The following is a 27,535-nucleotide window of genomic DNA, read 5'->3' on the forward strand; positions in this document are numbered from 1 at the left end:
GGTGTCACAACCAGGGAGTAAAACTAAATGCCAAGAAATGTATAATAGTATCCTTCAGCAAGTATGACTTCCCTTTTTCATACTGACAACACACCCCTGAAAGTTGAGCTTATAGTCAGGAATTTGGAAACCAAAGTCGACAAAGAACTGTCCTTTGATCACTACAAATTATGAAGTCCTTTTTTATAAAACAGCTTGTATCTAAAAGTATGGCATCAAGCCCATGGATGTAATTATTTCACTGTACTGTGCTCTCTTTAGGCCAAATATTGACTAGAACATGGCCTTTTCAATATGTACATGTCCATGCACTTGGCACAACTGAACAACCATATCACTTTCTCACTTAAAAAAAAAACATGGGCCTAAATCATACTATGTAGATAGTCCCAAAGCTTTAACCTTCTTCTCAGTATCAAACAGGCTGCTAAGGCATAATCTTTGCCTTGCATACAGTGCCTCAACAGACCCTAGCCTGTCAGACTATTACACATTCACAAGTTCAGTGATGGTATAAACACCACGGTCATGGGATTGTGATCTCTTTTGCTACACAAACAGGACATATTGGAGAGATAGGCATGCATAATAGAGAATACTTCTTCTGTGGGAAAGTCTTCCCCTCCACATTAATCAGAGTACTTCTCTTATTCAATTCTTCTAGTCTGGATGACAGAACGGGAAACCATAAATTCACCCCCAGTTCTGCACCCAAGTCCCTCTTGGAAAGGGGCAACAAGTAAATTCACCAACATATCCTTGTTCTGCCTGTCTGTGGTTTATTCACACAGAAAACGCAAGGGCTAAAAAACTAGCATGGGAATGTAAATCTAGGCTTCCTAAGATTCTCGCAGATCAACAAGTACCTGTGAACGTAAAAGGAGGTACGGCCACATGGACTAGAACTGGAAAGTACAGTTTTGTACCTACCATAAATGTAGATGTTCGAAGATCCACATTGCTGCAGTCCTTACATATGGGTAGTCCGCTGTCCTCGGTCGGCCCGAATACCAAAGTATTAGGCTGACGTCGGTCATGGGCGCTCAGATCTGACATCAGAGCGTCAGGGTATAAAAGCGCATGACCGACGTCATATCCTCAGTCTTTTCTTGCCCCAGATGTCAGAAGGCCCTAAAAAGAAAGGCCACAGCCCAAAAACAGGATACCTCCCAAAAACATGCCCAACAACAACCATCACCCAAACCATATAACCATGCCAAACTACAGAGGGAAGGAGGGAGGGTAAATTGGACTGCAGCAATGTGGATCTTGAACATCTACATTTATGGTAGGTACAAAACTGTACTATGTTCTTCATCTCACATTGCTGCAGTCCTTACATATGGGTAGAATCCCAAAGCAGAGGTAAAGGGAGGATGGCAATATCATAAAGCATTAGGGGCTGCTAAAATGCCCTGTAATATTGCAGTGGCAAATCCAGCCCTAGACTTAGAATAAAGAGGAAGGTGGTAATGCTTGGAAAAGTATGTACTGAACTCCAAGTGGCTGCTTCCAAAATATCTTTTGTAGCTACCCCTTAGAAAGGCAGTAGAAGTGGCAGTAGCTCTAGTGGAATGAGGTCTGATTCCAGCCGGAATCTCCTTACCATGATGGGAATAACAGAAAGAAATACAAAACCCAATCCATTTAGAAATAGTTTGTTTTGAAACAGGTTTTCCCTGAGAACCCAAAGCATAAGAAACAAACAACTGCAGAGACAGCCTGAGCCCGTTTGTTCTGCTCAAATAATAACGTAACTGCCTGTGAATATCCAAAGTATGCAAAATCTTCTCCCCTTTATTTTGGGGGTTTGCATAAAAAGTAGGCAAATGAATAGTTTGGTTCAAGGCCACACTAGAAACCACTTTAGGCATAAAGGAAGGATTAGTACGCAAAGATACCCTATCCTTATGAAAAATCAGGAAAGGTTCCACTGCCATAAGGGCCTGTAATTCAGAAACCCTTCTTGCAGAGGTAATGGCCAACAAAAAAGCAGTCTTCCATGATAAATACTTTAACTCGGTAGTAGCTGCAGGCTCAAAAGGTTGTAGAGTAAGCTTTTCCAACACAAAATTGAGATCCCAAGCAGGAGTAGGAGCTCTACGTGGGGGTCTTATGTTCTTTGCCCCTCTAAGAAATTGCTTAAACAAAGGATGGGAAAATAAAGGAGGGTCACAGTCATAGTGAGCAGAAATGGCTGCAGCATGAACCTTTATCGAGGAGAAAGACAAACCCTTGTCCAATAACTCAGTAAGATATTGAAGAGAAACACTTAAATCAGGCTTGGAAACATCAAAGTCCTTCGCTTTGCTCCAAAGAAAATTCTCCTCCATTTATCAGCGTAAACTTTCCTTGTACTAGGCCTTCTGGCCTCCAAAATAACATTCAAAACTTGTTGTGGAAGCTGAGACCCTCCAGGGTCTAAAACAGAATATGCCAGGCTGTGAGATGCAGAGACTGAATCTTGACATTGAGGAAGTGATTGCCCTCCTGAGACAAAAGATGCGGAATCAAAGGCAGAGGCCATGGAGGCTCCCGTACCAAACTCCTCAGTAGTGGGTACCAGTGCTGTCGAGGCCAATCCGGCGCTATCAGAATCATGGATGGCTTGTCTATTCTGGCCTTCAGGAGTACCTTGGGAATGAGAGGCAGAGGTGGAAAGGCATAGACATGAAGATTGCTCCAACTGAATGATAGAGCATCCACCTTCCAAGCTGTGGGATTTTTTGTGCAAAACTTTGGCAACTGGTAATTTAGTGGAGAAGCGAACAGATCTATGTCTGGAGTACCCCATAACACTGTCAACTTTTGAAACACATGAGGATCCAGTTTCCACTCGTGAGGATCCACAATTTGTCTGCTCAACACATCTGCTAAGGAGTTCTGTGCTCCTGGTAGAAACCTTGCCTGAAGATTGAGGTGTAAACTGAGAGCAGTCTCCCACAAAATCATCGCTTGCCTGCAAAGAGGATAATGGGTTCCCCCTTGCTTGTTGATGTACCACATGACAGTAGTGTTGTCTGTTTGAATCAACACCTGTCCTGGGTGAAGTAAATCCTTGAAAGCCATCAATGCAAATTGGACTGCTAACATCTCCTTCAAGTTGATATGCAAATGTTGAAGTTTGACAGGCCACGTGTCTTGTACCCATTTTCCATTGAGGTGTGCTCCCCAAGCCTTGTCCGAGGCATCTGTCGTTAGAATCTGACTCGCCTCTGGTCGGGTCACAGAGAGTCCCTTGTTTAGGTGACATTCCTGAGCCCACCACAAAAATTCTTTCTGAATGCAAGGTATTATCTGAATGACAGTGTCTAGATCTTGGCAGTGTTGTGTCCATACATTTTTGAGATACCATTGAAGCTTCCTCATATGCAGTTTGGCATTGGGAAGCACCAGAATACAAGATGCCATGAACCCCAAGGCTTGAAGGACTGTCCTTGCAGTCAGCCTGGACTGTAGAGACATTTGATGGAAATAAAGAGAAAGGCTTCTTTGTTTGTCCGGGGTCAAAAAGGCCATCTGGGAAGCTGTATTCAGTCTCACACCCAGAAAGCACATGTCCTGAGAGGGTACTAGACTGGACTTTGTTTCGTTCACAGAATACCCTAGGCATCTTAACACTACCATCACATACTGTAGATGATGCAGAAGTTCGTCTTTGTGTTGTGCAATAATCAGGCAATCATCCAAATAAGGATAAATCTGTATTCCTCAACCTGAAAAAGGCTATCACTAGAGCCAGAACCTTTGTGAACACTCTGGGCGCAGTAGATAAGCCAAAGGGCAATGCAGAGAACTGATAATGTAAATTTCCAGCCAGCAGGTACCTCCTGCAACTGGGCCTGATAGGAACATGAAGATAAGCCTCTTTGAGATCCAGAGTTACCATCCAGTGATCTTTTCCCAACAGAGGTAAAAGCTGTTGTAACGTCAGCATTTTGAACTTTGGAATGTCCAGATAAGTGTTGAGGATAGATAAATCCAAAATTGGTCTCCACGTGTTCCCTTTCTTTGGTACTAGAAACAGGCGAGAATAAAATCCTAGTCCCACTTCTGACAGAGGAACTGGCTGTATAGCTCCTATTTGAAGAAGTAAAGAAATCTGCTTGTGAGCCTCTATCCTTTGCCGGGGAGGAGCGTCTGGCATGCCTTTGAAAGGAGGCAATGTATGGAAATAGAACTTGTAGCCTCGGTTTATAATGTCCAATACCCATTTGTCCTGGGTGACTAAAAGCCAGTTTTGCTTGAAGAGTGCTAACTTTCCTCCCAAAGGAGCTGCCAGGGAAGAAGAATCTGGCAGCTGAAAATGCAGGTCATTGGGCCTGTTTACGAAAGGACTGGCCCCTGCCCTCACCTGCAGATTGTGCAGGCGAACTCCAAGTTCTAGGCCTGAATGTACTGTGAGCTCTGCCCCTGCCACGTCTAGATCTACCCCTAGACTGAGAATCAGAAGAAGGGTAGGTCCACCCCTTAGTAGGCCAATTTCTACTAAACTTTGGAGGTTGCACCTGCAAAAAATCTTTAACAGTCTGCATAGACTTAGCCTTGTCTTCCATTTTCTTCAAAACAGACTCCACAGGGGGACCAAACAAAACTTCAGACTGTAAAGGGGCATCCAGAATTCTAGTTTTAACATGCTCGGACAAATTCTGATCCTTAAGCCAGGCGTGCCTCGAAGAACTGAACCAGTGGCAGCCACCCTAGAAGAGGCCTGTACAGCATCAAAACCACACTGCAAAGAATGCTTACCCACCTGTTCAGAGACATGTACTAAATCCTGCAATTCTTTACACTCTATGCCCTCTGCCAAAGCATCCACTTTAGATTTTAGCTAAGAAAGGAGGAAATTCTGATACTTCAACATATGAAACTGGCAATTTAAAGCCCTCATTGCTAAAGTAGAAGAGGTATACACCTTCTTACCCCATCTATCCAAAGCTCTAGCTTCCTTATCTAGAGGAACTGGATTCTTTACAACAGAAGCTCTAACACCCTTAGGCCCCTGACTAATAGTTTCTGGGTCCGCCCTAGGACTCTTATACAGATATTTATGAGCCTCAGGCACCCTGTAATACCTGTCCGGCTTAACTGGCGCAGGAGGCAAAGAATCTGGATTAAGGAAGCCTCGAGAAAACATCTTGAACAACATCCAAAACAGGAGGTATAGCCAAGGGTCTATGCTGTGGTAAAACAAGAATTCCCTAAGCCTCTTCCGTGAATCAGAGAAATCCTGTCCTTCCCACTTAAAATGCTCCCTCATGGAATGCAGAGTTTCTGAAAATGAAAAATCCTCTGGAGGAGAAGCAGAAGGAGTGGAATCCTCTGCATCAGAATCGAATAAGGGGAAAATCTTGAATATCTTCAGCAGAAGAGTCTGAGTCATCTGAGGCCTGATCCAAACTTTCCAACTCTGGCTCCACCCTGGGCCTCTTATCAGGAGGGGCATACAACCTCTAAGTAAAGTAATCAGCTCTGCGCCCATTTTAAGCATGTGCTTTTTAGGCACAGACCCTGAAGTACCTGGAGGACACCAGAGGAAGGCAAAACAGACCTGCCCTTAGAAGAAGCCTTACAAATAGTAGCAGAAGGCCTAACCACCTTAGGCATAGAAGGGAGAACAGTAACCTGAGAGGCCCCTGCAGCTTGACCTGACCCCTGTGAGGCCACATCCTGCAAAATCAAAGTTTCCCCTGAGACTCAACAGAAACTTCAGCCGGATCCACCTGCTCCACTGTAGCTTCTGCAGGACCGGCGTCCGAAACGGACGAATCAACCTGTCTAGGTTTCAAGGATTTGTCTTTGCGCTTCTTAGGAAGCGCGTCGGAGGATCCGACGGCATATTATAATTACACCGCTTACCAAAGACTAACCTAGCACAATCTAACCTTCTTTTTATAGTGCGCTTATTAAAACTAGCACAAAACCGACACCCGACTACGTCGTGCTCCGGTCCCAAACAAGGAATGCAAAGAGAGTGATAATCCCTATGCGGTATCTGTTTCCCACAAGAAATACAATTATTCACTTTTTCTGACATCCGGAATTAACTGAGGCAAGAAAAAACAAAAATATTCCCCAACGGGGTACTTAGCCCAACTTGGTTTTGGTCTGAAACTCAGAATACGAAAATTTCAGAACGCCGAATGGCACTTGCAACGCTGCTTCTGCATCGGACCATGCGGCAAAAAAGACTGAGGATATGACGTCGGTCATGCGCTTTTATACCCTGACGCTCTGATGTCAGATCTGAGCGCCCATGACCGACGTCAGCCTAATACTTTGGTATTCGGGCCGACCGAGGACAGCGGACTACCCATATGTAAGGACTGCAGCAATGTGAGATGAAGAACATCTATTTAATACATTGGATTGCAGGTGAAAAGAACCTAGGTAAGGAATAAATGGTGGAAAGCCAGCTTAAAAGAACAGAATGAAAATTAAGAAAATATCTTTCTATAAGAGAAGCATAAGTCTGGCAAACTATGACATTATTCTGGATTTACACAATCATAATATATGCTGGAATAAAAATTAGTCAAACAGTTTTACACACTTCTGTTAAACTGTAACATACACATGTTTATATTTTTAATTATTTTGGCAATTGCTTTTGATTTTTACTTCCTTTTCTGATGTCAGTGTCAATTACAAACATATTTAGCAATGTAATTCAAATAGAGATCCATTAATAAACACAATACACTACAACATTAATGGATCACTGCATCATGCAAGAAGTCAGTTATGCTGCAGACATGTGGAATGAAAGTTTCATACCGTGATATCCTGAACAATCTGTTGAACCAGACCCATGTTGTTTGTCAAATAACTTCTGAGCTGGAAGTGCTGTAGTAGCAACCGAAGGATCTGTGCAGTGATACGCAACTCCTCCTGACTGGCTTCACTTATATGTAAACCCTGCAGCATCAGTCTCATCAAGTGAGGAGAACTAGTCAAAGCAGATAGACATGATCCCCACAGCATCTCCCTAGAAAAGAACAAAATAAATGTACAAAATTCGTAAAACGAGGACAGAATTTTTAGCTTCTTCCTTAATTCTGAGGTATTGCAAAATCAACTTGGAATAATTAACCTACTTCTTGACATCTGGTTGGCTTGTACACATTACACATGAAGTCAAGTGCTTTTAAGCTGTGGACTCTTCAGCTGCCATCACTGTGTCTTATCACCTAGCAACCACAATCAGCTCAAATGATCAACCAACTGACTGAAGGAAATTTGAACACTAATCAAAAGAAAGAATTCCCTATTATACCATGACCCCCCCAAAACGTGCACGCTGATTGGCCAGCGTGCCCGTTGTAAATCGAGTTATACTAATGGAAAAAGGTCCGGTCGCCCGGACTTTTTTCCATTAGTATAACTCATTTTAAACACTGTCTCGCTATGTTAAATGGGTTTAACATGGCGAGACTTTAAAATAAGCAACGGAGATCTCCGTTGCTTATTTTAAAGCTGTCTCGCATGTTAAACCCATTTAACATAGCGAGAAATGTTTAAAAACGGAGAAAGCAAGATCTCCGTTGCTTTTTATCTCGCTATGTTAAATGAGTTTAACATGGCGAGACAGTTAAAATAAGCGGAGATGTCCGTTGCTTATTTTAAAACTGTCTCGCTATGTTAAACTCATTTAACATAGCGAGACTAAAAAGCAACGGAGATCTTGCTTTCTCCGTTGCTTTGCTCAACTCTGATGTACTGCGCGGCGCAGTACATCAGACTACCGGATGCCAGACATCTGCGGAAGGGCAGTAAACAGGCATTATACTATGCCATTATTTAAGAAAAGTAACAGTTTCTTTTCTTAAATAATGTCATGGTATAATAGCAATAACCCACTTCTGGGTGTGGGTAATGCTAAATTTACGGTTGGCTTTGTTTGGTCCCTCGGGCTTCGCCCTCGGGACCAAACCACGCCAACCGTGGGTAAATTTAGCATTACCCACACCCAGGCGTGGGTTATTGCTATAATGGTACACGTATCTGAAATTGGTCTGTAGACACACTGGAGAAAATGAGCAGGCTGATGGACTGCGAGTATCTGGTACATGTAGAAGTGCATCAGACTTCAGAGCTAGAAAGAACTGAAGATGGCACCAATGGACACCCGTTACACCCTGACAGGAATGATGAAAATGTTCTGGAAATTGTGCCGGTCGTGGGTTTCTGCATGGCAGGAAGACCAATGGATCAGTACTGCAACATCTTATTTTTACTCTGTTCTTTTGTGAGTTTGGGTCATGGTTGATGACAAGTCAACAAAACAGCCCATTTAAAGAAAATAAATAAATCTGTGATAAACAAGGCTGCTAGCAATTTGGAATAAACAAAACAATCCATTAGGGCTAAAGCATCCTGAATAAAAATGGGAAGAAATGAACTTGAGGGCTTTCCAAATTATCACCCTCTCCTCGTACATGTGAAGAAATCAGAAGTACCATGCATCACTTTCAGATTCTGCTACAGCCTTTCCTGAGAAGCAGATCACAATTACACTGACCTACAAAACAGATACATTTCTTTTATTTGTCTCAAAGGGATCTCAAAGAAGGTCATTTACCACTTACACGTTTGCAAATTTCTATTACATACCTTTTAGGTGGCTTTTCTGAAAATGTTGAGTCCCAAATTCTGGGGTTAGACATATCACCTTTGTTTGACCCATGCCCAGTGTCTGTATTGGAGTACACAGGCATAACCCTAGTTCTTGATCCCTACACAAACAAGTCATCATCTGCAAGAATATACAAACCTCTGGGTAACACACTTAAGGGGTTACTTATAAAGACTCCACTGTAACCTGGTGGTGACAAATGGAATATAATAAAATAACCATCCTTTAGAGGAGCGCCTCTTTACTCTAAATCCAGAGCAGGCTTTGCCACTGCAGTTCTGCAGGGCCTTATAGCCACTCCTAATTCTGTTTAGACCCAGCCGCCCTACCTCAGGCTTTGGGATTCAACCCAAGTGTAATGACTGCAACAGTGAAACACGATGAACATAGTACAGTTGTGTACCTACCATAAATGTAGATGTTCGAGTGTATTCACTGTTGTAGTCCAGGTTACCCACCCACCATACCCCCTTCTTTGCTGGGACTTATCTGTACTTCTCTATCCTATACAACCTATGTGGTGTATTTGCTTGTAGATGAAGGTGGTGTTTATGTTAGTGCATGACATCTGGGGCAAGAAAAACTGAAGAAAATGGCGTCGGCTGCATCTTTTATACCCCTGGCGCTCTGACGTCAGGGAAGAGGCGACAGCAACCGACGCCGAACCAGGACTTTGGAATTCAGGCCGACTGCGGGTAGCCTGTCAGCAGGACAACCCAAGTGTAATGACTGCAACAGTGAAACACGAACATCGGGCAACTCAATAACTTGATTTATGTTTGTCTCAGAACATACTTTAGGCAGAAAAGAAGGGTTAGTCCTAGGGGATACTCTGTCAGGATGAAAAATCATATATCGAGGCTTGATAGATAATGCCTGAAGCTCTGACACTCTGCGGGCAGAAGTAATGGCCACTAGAAAAATAATTTTCCATGACAGAAACTTGAGCTCACAAGAAGATGCTGGTTCGAAGGGAGAATGAATAAAATGGGAAAGCATGAAATTCAAGCTCCAGGGAGAATAAGTAGTCTTCACTGGAGGTCTCATGTGAAAAGTACCTTTGAGGAACGCCTTTGATAACTGATGTTGCATAATATTCAGTCCATCAGTACCTAGATGGAAATTAGACATAGCTGCTAACTGGACCCTAACGGTAGCAGCTGCAGCTCCTTCGTGAAAAATCTTGGTCAAGAATTCTAGAATGGATGACAATGGAACTTGGTAAGGATCAAGGTTTTTGTTAGAAGCCTAAATGGAAAATCTTTTCCACTTACTCCGATACAATTTTCTGCTGGAAGGTTTGTGGGAAGCCAACAAAATTTGACTCGTCTCATCTGAAAGATTATGAAGCCTGGCTATACAGGGAACTGGAGCAGCCAAGCAGTTAGCTTCAGTGAATGCAAGGAAGGATGGAGGTCCCCTGACGGGTGTATGAGAAGGTCTGAAACTGGGTCCAGGGTCCATGGATCCTCCAAGAGATGACGGTAAAGAAATGGAAACCAAATCTGCCGAGGCCAATGAGGGGCTATAAGAATGACAGTCCTTCTCAGCGACTTTGCTTTCTGTAAAAATCTGGGTATCAGAGGAATTGGGGGAAATGCACAGAGGAGACCCGGGGGCCAATCGTGTACGAGTGCATCTCTGGGGGTTCTCCCGGAGGGGGCTCAGGGCAAAGTAGCTTCTGCATTTGGTGTTGATTTGGCTGGCAAAAAGATTGCAGCAAGGCTGGCCCCATTTGCGGAAAATCCTGTTTGAGGGACCACTCGTGTGGCAACCATATTGCCCTGCTCAGCTTGTCCGCCATCACGTTGGATCTCCCCAGGATGTGCGTTGCCAACAGAAAGCGCTGGGATGACACAGCTCACTGCCAAACTCTCAGGGCTTCTCGCCGAAGGGGTTAAGACTTGGTCCCGCCCTGTTTGTTCAAATACCAGACCACTGACACGTTGTTTGTCTGTATAGCAGTTGTCCCTAGAGGGAGAGAGTCCTGAAAGTACTGCAATGCCAGAAGTACCGCTCTCATTTCTAGGACATTGATAGGCAAATATGACTCTTGATCTGTCCATGTGCCTTGGACAGTCTTTCCCTGAAAATGCCCCCCCCCCACCCTACCAGGGAAGTGTCCATGGTCACAGTGGCTACTGGAGGGGAAGTACAAAGGGGCATCCTATTGTAACATGTAGAGACGTCAACCACCACCGAAGATCCTTCTTGCAAGAGTTTGTAATCAGAATCATATGGTTCATTGGCAACTCCTAGTAAGACCAATGAGTGAACAGGAGCCATTGAGGAATCTGCATATGCATCCTCGCCAATGGAATGGCTAAAATTGCTGCTGCCATCAAACCTAGTACTTTCAAGACCTCTGCGGCTGGAGCTCTGTTCTTTGAAACCAGTGATGTGATGTGTTGGTGAAGAATTGATACCCTTTCGACTAGAAGACAGAGTGGTGGTTGAAGTGTCTAACTCTGCCCCTATAAAGACTATATGCTGCGATGGCGACAAGTCAGACTTTTTGAAGTTGACCGTAATGCCTAAGTGGTTGCAGAGTGTCAGAGTTGATTCTGTTGCCTGAATCAGTTGATGCCTGGTGGTGGAGCTAAGGAGCCAATCGTCTAGGTATGAAAACACCTGGAATCCTAGAACCTCAAGTGAGTCGTGACCACTGCCATACATTTGGTAAACACTCTGGGGGCTGTAGTGAGACCAAAGGGCAGGGCTTGAAACTGGCAGTGACTGGCTCCCAGCCGGAAATGCAGATGATCTCTGGATGGTCTGGCCATTTTTATGTGGTAGTACGCTTCCTTGAGATCGATCGAGCACATCCAATTGTCCTTCCCTAAAAAAAAGGGGAGTATGGACTGAAGTGTGACCATCAGAAACTTCTCTTTTTTTACAAATTGGTTCAGTCTGCTGAGGTCCAAAATGGGTCTCCAGTCCCCTGTTTTCTTTGGAACCAAAAAGGATCTTGAGTAAGTTCCGAATCCTGTTTGGTCTGCTGGGACTGGATGGATGACTCTCTTGTCTAGCAACTTGTGGACCTCTATGGTTGCTTGTTCCCTGTACCTGGGTGGAACATCCGGGATTCTCTTGACAGGAATGGGTGGAGCAGAGAACGGTATGAAATACCCTCTGTAAATGACGCTTTGTACCCATCTGTCATTTGTGATATCTAACCAGGCTTCTGGGTACAAAGATAAGCGACCCCCGACTGCCTCCAGAGCAGGACAGTCGGGCCTCCTCTCAGGAGCGCTGGTAGGGTTGGCCAGAGAAATGATCTCTGTCACCCTGGTGTTGCGGACCCCCTCTGCCGCGAGGGTGGCATCTTCCATTACTACCTCCTCCTCTGCCCCTGGAGGAAGGTTCTCCACGTGTCCTGAAAGGCTCCTTCGGCTTTATGGAACCACATCTTTCCTCCCCTTTGGCCTTTGGGGTAAGGTCGAGTAGGGGTGGAAAAGCGGACTCCGATGGCAGACAGTCTTTCCCTCCTGTTCACACCTGGTCACTGTTTCCTTTACCTTAGGCCCAAACAAGGATGAGCCATCAAAGAGGGTACTTACGAATGAAGACTTGAAGGGCTCCGCGAAATAATAGAGGCGCATTCAGGTATGACTACGAAGAGCAACCCCTGCTCCTGCAGCCCTACTCGATCCATCTGCTGCATATGATATGAGACGCATAGACAACTTTGCAATGGAATTAAGGGTAGCAAGCTGGGCAGAAACCTTGACAGTGACACCTGCAGCTACAGCACCCTGAAGAGTATCTCCAAACTCCTTAAGGAGATCTCTTTGCAGTCTGGTGAAATGGGTCAGATAGTTCAGTGATCGAAGGATGAAAGTCGCTGAACTGAACATGCGTTTCCCATATCTATCCATGATCCTAGAATCTCTGTTAGGAAGATGGATAGGCGCAGAAGTTTCAAACAACTCCTTCTTGGTGGCTGCTGCCACCACCATGGCATCAACAGGGACTCCCCCTTAGACAAGAAGGTTTTATCCGCTGGGGCAGAGAGAAACTTATTCGGCCTCCGAGGGACAGGTTCCATGGACTCCGGAGACCCCCATGCCCTATGAGAGACCAGTTGCATAAGCTCATCCTAGGGTGGAGACACCCAGAAGGTGGAAGGTTGAGACCCAAAAGCCTTCAGAAGAACAGACTCATCCTCAGTAGGGTTTTTGGATGGCCAATCACCCCTCTGCCTAAGGATCTCAAAGATCTCTGCAAAGAAGATGTCCTCAGAGGGGGATCGAGGGGACCCTTCTGACTCATTCAAGTCAGTGTCAGATGTCAATGACTCCTGTGGGGAGTCCAAGTGCCTCCCTCTTGCACACACTCTTTCTGGGAACTTCCTCAGTGGGAACCTCTGGGGAAGTCTCAGAAGAGCAGGGGGCGTCAAGTGGGGCTACCTGAGGCTCTGGGTCTCCACGCTTGGGGTGGCTGACGGAAGCAGAAGCAGACATCGGCACTTTAGGGGAAGAAGATGCCAGACCTGGTAATGAGGAAGTCTTAGGAGACTGTACTCGCCTCATGGCTTCGAAGGCATCACGGCTTTGATGGGAATGAGTCGACGGACCCGAAGGAACCGTGATCCCCTCCCACATCGATGCCGTGGGCTCCGAGCCCGAGGTAGAAGCCAAGCTCACCTGCGCCGAGGCCCCGAAAGGAAGAGTCGGCACCAACAGGTCAGTGCGACTATCTTCCTCTGACCCGACCGGAGAGTGTTGGCTCCTAGAGTCCTCAGTTGGTGCCGAGGACATGGAGTAGATGGAGCCGATGAAACTGGGACAGGTGTCTGCTCCAAGGGTTCTACAACCATCAAGTCAGTCTCTTCTGGCTCCGAAAACCCACTATGGTTCGGAGGAGGAGCAGTCAATTTCTGGGTAGTAGTCTTCGATTCCGACACCTGGGTGGCAGCAGACAGCAATTTAGCTAGGCCTGGTGCCTTTAAGAGCTTCTGTACCAGCATGTCCATGTCTAAATCCGAAAGACTAACAGAGGACCTGGAGGAATGCACCGATGGTGCCGACTGGAGTAATGGAGAAGAAGGAGATTCGGAGACAGGTTTCAAGGCAGTGTCCCGGGTCCAAAAGAAAAAGACTGTCGGCTCTGAAGGCTGTGGAACCGAAGTCACACCAAGTTCCATTTCTTAGACTTCTTTGACTTAAGAGTCTGAAGAGGATTTGGAGGACTTCGATGACTTGCTGGCTCCATTCTGGTCAGTTAAAGCTTCCACAAAGGCATGCTTAAGAAGACCCCGATCCATGAGCTTTCTCTTCCTCTCAGCAAGCACTCTAGTGGAAAAGGAGTGGCAGATACTGCAGGACTCCTGAAGGTGCACCTCACCCAGACAAACACATTGAATGTGTCTGTCAGTGACAGACATCTTTTGCCCACAGTCAGGACATTTTTTGAAACCAGACTTAGGATGTCTGTCTTTATCTTCCGACATAATAATAAAACAAATTCTATCACCTTTAACAAGAAAGCAACTAAGAAAATACACACATATTAACAATGCCTAAAAGGCCACACTGTATGTATGTATGTGTGTGTAAAAAATTACACTAAAACTACACTACTAAAGGCCGAAGCCCACACCAGCAAAGAAAGACCACTAAAACTAAGGAGATCCAAAAAGATAGTACTATTCTAGATAAGGGAAACACTAAGCAATAGAGTAGATTTGAAATATATGAACATTTTTTAAGAAAAACTTGCTAATTCGTTGAAAAAGTCTCGAGCAGAGCTGGAAACCAAGAGATCAGTGCCGCTGCAAACTAGATCAGGGTTAAATCCAGCAATGCATCATGGGATAAGGGGCTTGGTCTCGAGCTACTGGTAATCTTTGAGCTTTGCTAAACGGCCATGTCAGACCCGAGGATCGGCTCCGAACCAATCAGTGAAGAATGAACGGCGAGATGGAACAACTTCACATCAAGCATCTACCAGGTGGCAGTGGCATAGACTGTCACTGAAGACATATCATTGAAGCAGGCACTAGAAGCTGCAAGATCACCAGTGGCACGACATTCCACTGCAAAGACCAAAGGCTGATTCACCTTTTTGTGGAAGATGAAGATGCAGTGAGCCAGATTTACGTTTAATCACAGCGACACCTCTCCTTGCCAGACGTGAAGGACAATAAATGTCCCATCATTTTGCACGAAGGATTTCCTGACTACTGTGGTGATGGATGTTGCTGGAATTACCCCAGATCTAGTTTGCCATGGCACTGATCTCTTGGTTTCCAGCTCTGCTCGACTTTTTCAACGAATTAGCAAATTTTTCTTAAAAATTTTTCATATATTTCAAATCTACAGATGCCTGTTGTCGAAGCCATAGCCTCAAGCTCAATGCTAAAAAGTGCATGGTCATCCCCTTTGGTAAAAACTCTGTACCCATGAACTACAACATAGGCGGTAGTATACTTAACACCGAAAGTGTGATAAGAGACCTTGGGACACAGAAGTACAGTAGTCTCTCCTTTGATAATCACATCACCACAGTAGTGAGGAAATCCTTCTACGTGGCACACCTCATCACAAAAGGTTTCTCATCCAGGAAAAAAGAGGTCATTGTTACCCTCTACACATCACTCATTAGACCCATTAAAGAGTACAACACCCCTTCTGGTGTGTACCTCACAAGACATCTACAACAACTGGAAAGGCCGCAGAAATACCTCACAAAGAGGATTACCGGCCTCAAACAGATGCCCTCATGAACTGTCTCAAAAAACTCCAGCTTTACTCCGTCGCATATCGCCTACTCAGAGGTGATCTCTGCCTAACATACAAAGCTATGTCAAACCCAGAGCTGTTGGACATGCTCCACTTAAAGAAATCCCAATCCCTCCGAGCTACACGCTCTAGGGACCTAAACCTTGTCCCCACAATAACCAGAACATGCCGGAGGGATAGATTCCTGTCCCAGAGATTTCCCATACTCTGGAATAAACTACCTATCTATATCAAACAAAGCTCCTCATTAGCACTCTTCAAGAAAAATCTTGATGATTGGATGGAAAATAGGAAATTCACCCCGGGGATCACCTCTGTGGCTCTGCTCGACAGTAACACAGGAAAATAATTTTCTTGGGTGGCAAAAGCCAGGGTACCTTTTTGGCTGGGCTTGTATAGGCCCCAGGGCCGATAGCCTAGTACCTACCTATGAACCTATGGAGGCAAAATTGCAACTGCTGCTACACACTCTAGATATGGCAAATACACACACCCTGTTCTTAGCCTCTAGTGTGAAGAATGGACTACCTTAGACATCAGTATATAAGAAAGCAGATCGTCATCTGAAGTGAAACCTTGTCTTTTTAAAGCAATCAAATAAGAAACATTATACATACGAACCTTCAGCTCTGACATCTGCTGTGCAGAGAGTATGGATACATAAGAGAGTCTTCTGAGGCACAAACTTTAACTCTGAACAGGCTTATTTTGAAGAAGTTAATGTCCAGATGGAACAGATTATCCATAATAAAATTAAGGCACAGCAAAGACAATGACTTGTTAAGAAGTACCTAAATGAGCCAAAGTCCTGTCATCCACAAGAATCACACAAAGATGAAATATGGACCTCAAAAGTGGAGTAACTGAAGCTCTGCTCAAACTGATCTAAAGCACGCTGACTGAGGGAGTAAGCACTGATAACTATGAAGTGCATAGACAGGAATTTTCCACTACTGGAATGGCTTTCAGTGACTTCAAAGACCCCTGAAATTTCTTTTGAGAGTCCAGTGTTTGGACAGCAACAACAGCAGAACAGGTCCCTAGGTGAAGGCAAATGACACTCCAGAGTGTCACAGCTCCTTCTCAGAATGGTGTAATCTCTGGGGAGTCAAAGGTCAGAATATCAAGGGCTAGGAATGATGTGACTAGCAAGAGTGAACAGAATAAACAAAGGATTTTCTGACAGGAACCACCATAAGGTGAACCAGTACAGAGGCTGTGAAATATGCACATGAAGATCCAAGATTATCAAGAAATTATCTATTGCTTATTCTCTCAGCTTTAACGGAGAAAGCAAAAGCTGGCAAGAACAATAACAGTCCTTGTCAAAAGATAGTCTGACTTTCTGGAAGACTATCTGCAAGCTTTCTAAAAATAAACTCTAAAAACAAACCAGAGCTGCAGGAATATTTAAATTCCCTCAGTAATGGGCTGCCACAGTGAAAAAATGACTGTGCCTTATTACTCCATCTCAATCGTGGGCTTTGTTGTACATAGGGCAGAAGTTTGTTCTTCCCTCCATGATCAGCTAGCAGACCACTGATTGAATACCCAATTTCATCTACAGAGTCTGGACATCAGAAGTGGTTCTAAAGCTTGCAGTGCTAACAGCACCACTCACAGCTGTGAAATGCTGTGGCATGGCCATTTCTCCCCAGGACTCAAGAGCATGTAAACTATGGATGAACTCAAATGGACCCTCTATACATTCTAGACACATTTACAAACAAGGGATGTCTGCAAAGAAAGTACAGTTGTGTACCTACCATAAATGTAGATGTCCGATAGGAATGCATCTGCAGTCCTTACAAATGGGTTGTCCTGTCGTCAGGCAGCCCCTCGGTCGGCCGGATTCCAAAGTCTGGGTCCGGCTTCGGCTGGTGTCGCACTTCACCCGACGTCATCACTGCAGTTTTCGGGTATAAAGGCATCAGCCAATGCGATCTTCCTCAGTGTTTCTTGCCCCAGATGCCAGGTGCCCTCTTGGATGGCTAAATTTGGATAAATGCCAATGTTTCCAAATAGTAGAGAGCAAACACATAAAATAAGCATGTATGTACATACATACAAACAAATACACCATAATAGATCCCCCCCAAGCTAGCTGAAGGATGGCAAATACCCTAGGAGTACCTCAGAGGGGAAGGTGGGTGGGTAATCCTGACTGCAGATGCATTCCTATCGGACATCTAAATTTATGGTAGGTACAAAACTGTACTATGTCCTTCAAGGATGCATCTGCAGTCCTTACAAATGGGTAGAATACCATAGCTAAACTAGGGGAGGAAAAGGTAGAGATTATGGTGTAGCTAGGATCCCTTGCAAAACAGCAGTGGCAAAACCTGCTCGGGATCTAGAGTATAAAGGTAAATTGTAATGCTTAGCAAATGTATGCACGGAGGTCCAAGTAGCAGCCTCTATAATGTCCTTGGTAGCCACTCCTCGTAAGAAAGCTGTAGTAGTGGCAGTAGCCCTTGTGGAGTGAGGCCTGATGTTCTCTGGAGTTTTCTTTCCATGGTAGGAGTAACAAAATTTAATGCAATTTCCTATCCATTTGGAGATTGTCTGTTTTGAAATTGGTTTTCCTTCCTTTCCTGTTGCATATGCTACCAGTAGCTGGTCAGTTTTTCTATTGGACTTGGTCCTGTCCAGGTAGTAGCGTAATTGCCTATGTACATCCAAGGTATGTAAGAGTCTTTCTCCCCTGTTCTGTGGGTTGGGGAAGAATGTAGGTAGGTGGATAGCCTGATTTAATGACACTCTGGATACCACCTTAGGCATGAATGTAGGATTTGTTCTCATGGACACTCTATCTTGATGGAAGATCAGGAAGGGTTGCACTGCCATTAATGCCTGTAGTTCAGAGACCCTTCTTGCTGAAGTTATTGCCAGCAGGAAAGCAGTCTTCCAGGATAAGTATTGTAATTCTGCTGTTGCTGCTGGTTCGAAAGGGGGAAGTGTCAATTTTTCTAGCACAAAGTTCAAGTCCCATGCTGGCAATGGTGGTTTTCTAGAAGGTTTTACATTTTTAATTCCTCTCAGAAACTGTCTGAGCAGAGGATGAGAGAAGACAGGAGGATCCAAGCTGTATTCTGCTGAAATAGCTGATGCATGTATCTTGATGGAAGAATAGGACAGGCCTGTATGGGAGAGCTCTGCCAAGTACTCTAGTATGTTGGCTATGTTTACCAGTGTCACATCTTTTCCCTTTGCAGTACTTCAAATGAGATATCTTTTCCACTTTGCTGCATAATTCTTTCTTGTTGAAGGTCTACGAGCCTCCAGGAGTATGTCTTTAACCCTTTGGGATAAATTTGGGTTAATTGCTCTTATGTAATGTTCCAGGCAGTCAGCTGCAGAGTTTTCAGGTTCGGATGCAGGATGTTGTAGTTGTTCTGTGTTAACAGTAATGGGATCAGGGGTAGTGTCCATATTTGTTCCCGAGACATGCTCCTCAGCAATGGGTACCAATGTTGTCTTGGCCAGTCTGGAGCTATCAGAATGATCCTTGGACGGTCCTCTTTGATCTTCAGAAGCACCTTGTGCATCAAAGGAAGTGGTGGGAATGCATATGCTGTCAGATTTTTCCAACTGAAAGATAGGGAGTCCTCCTTCCAAGCAAGTGGGTGGTATGTCCTTGTGCAGAATTTCTTTAGCTGGTGATTGAGTGGGGATGCAAACAAGTCTATTTGTGGTAATCCCCATTTTCTTGTAATGGCTTTGAAGATGTCCGGATGTAGCATCCATTCGTGGGCATCTGTGGTAGTTCTGCTTAATATGTCTGCTAGAATATTTTCTTTTCCCGGTACAAAAATTGCTTGTAACTGTTGTAGCTCAGAGCCACATCCCATAGGTCCAGTGCCAGCCGGCATAGAGGATATGAATGTGTGCCTCCCTGTTTGTTGATGTACCACATAGCTGTGGTGTTGTCTGTCCTTATCATCAACTGACCTTCCTGGAGAAACGGTCTGAATGACTGAATTGCCAATTTTACTGCCAGCATTTCCTTTAGATTTATGTGCAGGCGCAGCTGGTCTTGAGTCCATAAGCCTTGTATGCACTTGCCCAGCATGTGTGCCCCCCAACCGAGGTCTGAGGCATCTGTCGTGATGGTTTGGCTTGGTTGACTGTTGCAGAAGGGCAATCCTGTGTTTGATTGACAGGCTTGGGCCCACCATAGGAACTCTTGCTTCAGGCATGGGATTATTGGAATTTTGGTTTCTAGGCTGTGCTTGTGTTGGGACCACAAATTCTTCAGGTACCACTGAAGCTTTCTCATATGCAGTCTGGCATGAGGGACCAGAATTATGCAGGATGCCATGAAGCCTAGGGCTTGTAGTACTTTTCTTGCAGTTAGATGGTTCTTCTTTGTTAATGCCAAGAAGTAGAGAGGTAGTTGCTCTTTCTTTTCTGCAGTTAGGAATGCCATTTGTTTTGAAGTGTCCAGTTCTGCACCCAGAAAGGTTATTCTTTGGGATGGAATCAGCCTTGACTTTTTTATATTGACTGTATATCCCAGGGCTTGTAGCAGGTAAATGACTCTTTGTAAGTCTTCTGTTAGCTTGCTTTTGTTGTCCGCTTGTATCAGGCAGTCGTCCAGGTAGGGATAAATTTGGATCCCCTGAAGTCTGCAATGAGCAATTACTGATGCCAGGCATTTCGTGAACACTCTGGGCGCAGAAGACAAGCCAAAGGGCAATGCTGAAAATTGATAATGCTCTGATCCTGCAAGAAATCTGAGGTATCTTCTGCAAATTGGTCGAATGGGGACGTGCAGGTATGCCTCCTTGAGATCTAGAGTTACCAGCCAAGACTCCTTGCCCAGCATGGGAAGAAGCTGCTGTAGGGTCAGCATTTTGAATTTTGGAAAAATGAGAAATGTGTTTAAAGCGGACAGGTCTAGAATAGGTCTCCATTTGTTTTCTTTTCTTGGTACCAGGAAGAGTCTGGAGTAAAATCCCTTTCCTTTCTCCATAGATGGTACCTTTTCCACAGCTCTCATTCTTAATAGTTGAGATATTTGCTTTAGTGCTTCTGCCCTTTGAGTAGGTGGTAGGTTTGGCATTCCTCTCTTTCCTGGTAGAGTATGGAAATGGAACCTGTAACCTTGGTCTATAGTTTGCAAAATCCATTTTTCCCTTGTGATGCAATGCCAGTTCTTTGAAAATAAGGTTAGCTTTCCGCCTAAGGGTGCTTCTAGTTGTTCCCTGGTAGGCGGTGCCACTGCCAAGTCACTGTGATTGAGTTGTCGTAGTGGTGGTGGCTGCGTCTGTGCCTCGCTGGTTGTTACCTTGCCACTGGCGTCCCCTGTAGGCACCCCTGGATTGGTTTCTGCCTCTAGAACCCCTATTCCTGCCTCTCTGTGTCTTAGAGGAGTCCGGAAAGGACCAATTCTTGGAGGGCCAATTCCTGCTAAACCTTGGAGGTTGAACCTGTAGGAAATCTTTCACTGTTTGTACAGATTTCGCCTTCTCCTCCATCTTTTTTAGTACCTGTTGCGCAGGGGAACCAAATAAATTGACCTTGTCCATAGGTGCATCCAAAAGCTTTGATTTGACATGATCTGGTAATGCCTGTTCTTTCAACCATGCATGTCTCCTGATAACTGTGCCAGTCATGGCTGATCTAAAGGAAGCCTCCAGTGCATCATAGCCACATTTTAAAGAATGGTTACTAACCTGCTATGTTATGTACCATTTCCTGAACATATTTTTTATCTAGAGATTCTTCAGAGGACAGCTTTTTAGTTAACTGGTCAAGCATAAACTCTTGATATTGAATCATATGAAATTGGCAGTTCAAAGCCCTTGCTGACAAAGTAGCAGAGGTGTAAACTTTTTTACCCCATCTCTCTAAGGACCTAGATTCCCTTTCAGAGGGGAGGGGGTTTTTAGTAGAAGTAGCTGCTACAGCTTTAGGGCCCTGGGAGATAGTCTCTGGATCTGCAAAGCGAGCCTTATATAAATGGTGATGAGTGTCCGGGACCCTGTAGAACCTATCGGGCTTAGCAGGGCGGAGGTAATGAATCAGGAGCAGTGCAAGCATCATTAAATGCATCATCTACAACAGAAAGAACTGGAGGTATAGCTAAAGGCCTATGTTGTGGCAAATGTAGAAAGGTTCTGAGCCTTTTTCTGGAGTCTGAGAAATCTTGGCCCTGCCACTGAAATTGTTCCCTCATAGCATGCAAGGTTTCCCCAAAGGAAAATTCCTCAGGTGGAGAGGCTGAAGGAATGGACTCTTCAGCATCAGAGTCTTCGTAAGGGGAATAAGAAGCCTCAGGAGGATCTGTATGCTCTGAGTCATCAGAGGAATCATCTGTGGATACTGGCTCAGGGGGCTCTGCTCTAGGCCTCTTTTCTGGAGGTGGGAGAGAGGTCCTGTCTGGATGAGGCTGGGATCCACGAATTAAAGAAATTAGATCCTCAGCCAAAGAAAGCATATGGGAGCTGGTGCTGGGCCTGTGTGAGGGGGGTTTGGCAGGCACCGTTTTTGAAACTTTGGCTGCTTTGGCCCTGGCAAAGGCCTTAATAGACATGGCTGCTGGAGGCCTAGCAGCTCCACGTGCAGGGGTAGAAATATCCAGGGGAATAGTGTCTGATAATTCCTGAGAAACCGCAACAGAAGGTTGGATTTCAGAAGCCGATTCTACCAGGTTAGAGGAGGCCTCGGTAGAAGGCATGGTTTCGGCTGAAGAAAGCACCGCTTGCTCGGTTTCGGCCGAAACCGTGACACTCACGGTTTGCTTAATCGCGGTTTCGGCCAAACCGCGGACCGCGAGTGTCGGTCCTTTTCTTTGCGTTTTTGGAAGTTTGAGTTGTCGGAGGATCCGACGGCATAATATAGGCAAAATCAGAGCCGAAAATCTGTTCAGCAAACTCCGACCGACGTCTAAGCGTCCGTCGGTTAAAAGAAGCACAGGCTAGACAAGCTGCTACGTCGTGGTCTGGGCCTAAACAATGTATGCAGTAGGAGTGGAAATCCTTATGAGGTATTTGTTTCCCACAAGATAAACAGTTATTCACTTTCTCTGACATCGGCTGAGGCAAGAAAGAGTCCCCAACGGGGTACTTTTAGAAGTCTTCGAAGTAGTATTCGGTAGTAGTAATCTCTGGATCTGACCGACCGGCACTTGCGAACAGCTTCTGCTTCGGGCGCCACGCGGCAAGAAAGACTGAGGAAGATGGCGTCGGCTGATGCCTTTATACCCGAAAACTGCAGCGATGACGTCGGGTGAAGTGCGACACCAGCCGAAGCCGGACCCAGACTTTGGAATCCGGCCGACCGAGGGGCTGCCTGACGACAGGACAATCCATTTGTAAGGACTGCAGATGCATCCTTGAAGGACATCACTGAAATGGAAAACCTAATTCCAAATTATGGAATAATGTCTACCATGTTAGTGAGCAGTATTACAATAAGAATCTGATCTGCAGACTGAGACCTCCACGACACCTGGTAATATGTTGTTCAATGTAATAACCACATCTGCTGCTAATTAAACAGGATGGTAAAAACTTATTATAAGCCATGGCAGATGAAAAAAGGGTCTGGTTCTGAATTAAATGATGCATAAAGAATCAAGGCAGTCAAATCCCTATCTCTGAGTCATCTACAAAGGAGGGAAGGCTAATTTATTGACAAGCATTCAACGTTAAGTTTGAAGAAGATAATGCACCATTCCAGGAGGTATGATGATTTCTTCAAGTTGATGGTGACCCCTCCCCCAATGGTTAAAGAAATTAAAGAACCACAGCTACAGAGGTAACGTACACTGTACGTTACATGTACGCTCCTCGTGCAGCACAGGGCATAAAGGTGACGTCCGGATGTACCATCCTCAGAACTGAAAGCCCCAGCAGGACTGCCAGCCCAAGGAAAAACAAGAGATAACCAAGTACATCCAGAAGGTAAATGGTACAGGGGGAGGAGGGAGGGTGTGAATACTGCAACACTGAAGGGAAGGACAGCTAATGTTATGGTAAGATTTTATACAACTGTACCATGTTCTTCTATTACATTGTTGCAGTATTCATTACATTAGGTAGAGTGCCAAAGCTCAGGAAGGGATCTGGGAGGAGGAAGAACCAGCAGAGCTCTCTAGGAAGCCATGAAGAATGTCCCTAGCAAAACCAGCTATAGCTCTGGAGATTCCATCCAACTTGTAGTGCTTGGCAAAAGTATGCCCAGAAGTCCATGTAGTTGCTTCAAGAATAGAGTTAGTATTCAAATCCTTGCAAAAAGCACCAGCAGAAGCCACAGCTCTGGTAGAATGAGCCTTAACAGAATAAGGAAGGCTCTTATCATGAAAGGAATAACAAAAAGAAATAGCTTTTGAGATACAAGAAGAAACAGCCCACTTGGACACAGCTAATCCGAAGTACCTAGGATGAAAGTAAACAAAGAGCTGATCAGATTTCCTAATAGTCTTAGTCATAACCAAATAAAATTTGAGTAGTCAATGCACTTTCAACATGTGCAGTACCTTCTCACTGGCAGACTATGAGGAACGGAAAATTAGATTAGTATACAAGTATACCCTGTCCTTACGAAACACCAATAAAGGACAAGCTATAAGGGCTTGAAGCTCAGACACCCATCTGGAAGAAGTAAGGGCTAACAAACGAAGTGTCTTCCAAGAGCAATGTTGCAAGGAAGCTGAAGCTGCAAGCTCAAAAGGAGTCCAAGTCAATTTCTCCAAGACCAAATTAAGATCCCAGGGAGGAGAAATAGGTTTCCTGGGAGGCTGAATATGAAGGACACCTTTAAGGAATTGTTTAGCTTTAAATCTAGAAGCTAAAGGAGGTGATAAAGGTAAACAACCAGAGACAGCTGACAAGTGGGTCTTAACAGAAGAATAAGCCAACGCAGCATTGAGAAATTCAAACAAATAAGAGAAAAACAAAGGAACATCCACAGAAAGTGGATCAAGGTTACGAGAAAGACACCAAACAGATAACTCATTTGGATAAGAAGGATTTGCAAGTATTGGGTTTCCTGGCCTCCTGCAGGATCCTAAGCACGTCCTCAGAAAAAAGGTGTCTGTGGAATCAAACTCCTATCATCCACAGAGTCAACTGAAGAGTGGACAAATGGGGATGGATGAGAGATCCCTTGTTTTGTGAGTAGGTCTACCCTGTAAAGTAACTTGTGATGATTGCCCTTGGGTAAGTGCAGAAGAGGGAACCAATGATGTCTCGGCCAAAAGGGAGTCACCAACAAGATTTTGTGTGTACTGTTGAATTTTGAACAAGACTTTTGGAATCAGAGGAAGGGTAGAGAAACCATAAAGAAGCACCCCCTTCCAAGAAAAGAAGAGGGCATCCATCTTCCACACCAGATGACCTGGGACTCTGGCACAAAATAGAGGAAGTTGTCTGTTCAGAGGGGAGGCCAACACATGCATTTAAGGAGTAACCTACCAGTGGACAATGTCCAGAAACATATCCCCGTCAAGCATCCATTTGTAGGCCTGAGTTACGGACCTGCCTAGAGTGTCTACCACAATGTTTTGAATTAAGGGAATGTAAACTGCCTGAAGAGTCTGAACAGCAAGATCCCATACCAGGACCGCCAACCAGCAAAGAAGATAAGATCTTGATCCCCACTGTTTGTTTACATACACCACTGTGGTGTTGTCTGTAAACACCTTTAGAGGTCCTGGGGAGAAAAGAGGTTGAAAGGCCTGAAGAGCCAGCAGAAGGGCTCTCATCTCTTTGCCATTGATGTGCTCTCCTTCTGCTGAAGAGGTGACAACACCCCCTGCACATTTAGGGAGCCAAAAGCTGCTCCTCCCATGTCTGAAGCATCTGTGAACAGCTCCTGAGATGGAAGAGGGGGATGAAAAGGGAGCCCTGGATTTAAGAACAACTTCTGGATCCACAAGTAAAGTTCCCTCTTGAGACAACATAGAAGATGAACTATAAACTCCAAGGATGAGCATGCTGAAACCAAAATGACTTCAGGAACCGCTGAAACATCCTCATGTGAAGCTTGGCCAAATGGAGCATAGTGATGGTGGATGCCATGAAACCCAGAGCTCTCAGAAACTCCTTCACTATAATGAAAGTCAGAGGAAGAAGGGTTTGAAATAAAGAAATGAGTGTCAATGCCTTGGGAAGAGGCAGGGATGCCAGCAAAGGCACAGTTTGAATCCTGCAACCCAGAAAGACATGGTCCTGTGAAGGAGTCAGAGAAGACTTTTTGAAGTTTATTTTAAACCCCAGGCTCTAAAGAAGAGAGATGGCAAAATGGAGATTTTGCAACAGGATCTCTGGAGAAGATGCCTGAAACAGTAGGTTGTCCAAGTAAGGAAATACCTGGATCCCCTGAAGCCTGCAAAAAGCAATCACGGGAGCAAAGCAGTTGGTGAATATCCTCTGGGCAGTAGGCAAAGCAGAGAAAGTACAGTTGTGTACACTTACCATAAATGTAGATGTTCGAGTGTATTCACTATTGCAGTCATCACATTTGGGTTATCTGCTTGCAGTAGCCCACAGTCGGCCTGATTATTAATGTTTTGAGTCCTGCGTCGGTTGCTGTCTCCGTGACGTCAGGTAGTCAGGGGAATAAAGCATGCAGCCGATGCCATTATATCAGTTTTTCTTGCCCCAGATGTCAGGTGCCCCCCTTAATGAAAAGCAATTATATATATATATATATATATATATATATATATATATATATATATATACACACACACACACACACACACACACACACACAAGGTTATATCTCCAACAAAAAAGCAAATACACCAAAAAGCTTTTCAGTATAGTAAAGGAGAATAGAGGTATAGCCAAAAGAAGTCAGGGGGCTGGCTGGAGGGTAACCAGGACTGCAACAATGATACTATAAATGTAGATGTCCGAGTGTAAGTGTACACAACTATACTATGTTCTTTGTTTCACTGTTGCAGTCTTCACATTTGGGTAGATTTCCAAAGCTAAGGATGGGAGGAGGAATTTAGATATCATTAGGACCAGCTATAAGGCCCTGCAAGACTGCAGTGGTAAAGCCAGCTCTGGATTTAGAGAAAATTAGCAAATGGTAATGCTTGGTGAAAGTATGTACAGAACTCCAGGTAGCAGCTTCTAGGATGTCTCTGGTAGGGACACCTCTGAGAAAGGCTGTAGAGGTAGATGCAGCCCTGGTTGAATGGGGTCTAATCCCCTGTGGGATAGGTTTTCCATGGTGCTTATAGCAGAAATGAATGCAATGGCCTATCCATTTAGAAATGGTTTGCTTTGAAATAGCCTTCCCCTCTGCCCCTGCAGCAAATGCCACCAGCAGTTCAGATTTCCTTAGAGGTTTAGTCCTGTCCAAGTAAAATCCAAGTTGTCTGTGCACATCTAAGGAGTGCAGTATTCATTCCCCTTTGTTCTGTGGATTAGAAAAGAAGGTTGGCAAATGAATGGACTGATTAAGAGCCACACTGGATACCACCTTGGGCATGAAGGAGGGATTGGTCCTGAAGGACACCCTGTCCGCATGAAAGATGATGAAAGGCTCCACTGACATAAGGGCCTGTAATTCAGATGACCATCTTGCTGAGGTGATTGCTAAAAGGAAAGCTGTTTTCCAAGAAAGGAATTTTAACTCTGCAGTTGCAGCTGGCTCAAAAGGAGGAAGAGTGATTTTTTTCCAATACAAAATTAAGGTCCCAGGCTAGAGTTGGGGCTGTCCTGGGTGGTTTGTTTTTGGCCCCTCTGAGGAACTGCTTGAGCAGTGGGTGAGAAAAGGGTGGTTCCATGTTGTAATGAGCTGAAATGGCTGAGGCGTGAATTTTGATGGAGGAAAAGGAAAGGCCCTTGTGAAGCATCTCAGTTAAGTATTGAAGAATCTGAGGCAAATTGGGAGCTGCTGTGGCCATCCATTGAGTTTGGTTCCAGGCACAGAATCTTTTCCATTTTTCAGCATAAGATTTTCTAGTACTAGGCCTTCTTGCCTCCAAAATGACATCCAACACTTGTTTACTGAGGGAAGGCAACAGAGATTAGGTAATTAGCCAGGCTGCCAGGTTCAGGGTTTGAAGCTGGGGGTGCAGAATCTGGCTTTCCTGCTGAGACAGCAGGGTAGTGGGGTCTAAGGTAGGTGCCATGGGGCCAGCTGTGACGCACTGCGCAAGAGGGGGTACACCAGTGTTGGCGTGGCCAGT

At 44.8% G+C, this 27,535-nt stretch overlaps 1 protein-coding gene across 5 annotated transcripts in view; it reads right to left on the reverse strand.

Moving 5' to 3' along the window:
* The window catches only part of TEX10 (testis expressed 10), a 2,069,943-nt gene that overhangs the window by 125,383 nt on the left and 1,917,025 nt on the right, over window positions 1–27,535 (reverse strand). For all 5 annotated transcript variants that reach the window (XM_044064942.1, XM_044064941.1, XM_044064938.1 and 2 more), the window contains exon 14: window positions 6,778–6,988. In XM_044064942.1, the coding sequence (XP_043920877.1) occupies window positions 6,778–6,988 (211 nt within the window). The remainder of the gene's footprint in view (window positions 1–6,777; window positions 6,989–27,535) is intronic.

Source organism: Protopterus annectens, chromosome 3.part0 (genome assembly GCF_019279795.1).
Source record: "Protopterus annectens isolate FY-2018-M chromosome 3.part0, PAN1.0, whole genome shotgun sequence".
In the NCBI taxonomy this organism is placed as follows: Eukaryota; Metazoa; Chordata; order Ceratodontiformes; family Protopteridae; genus Protopterus; species Protopterus annectens.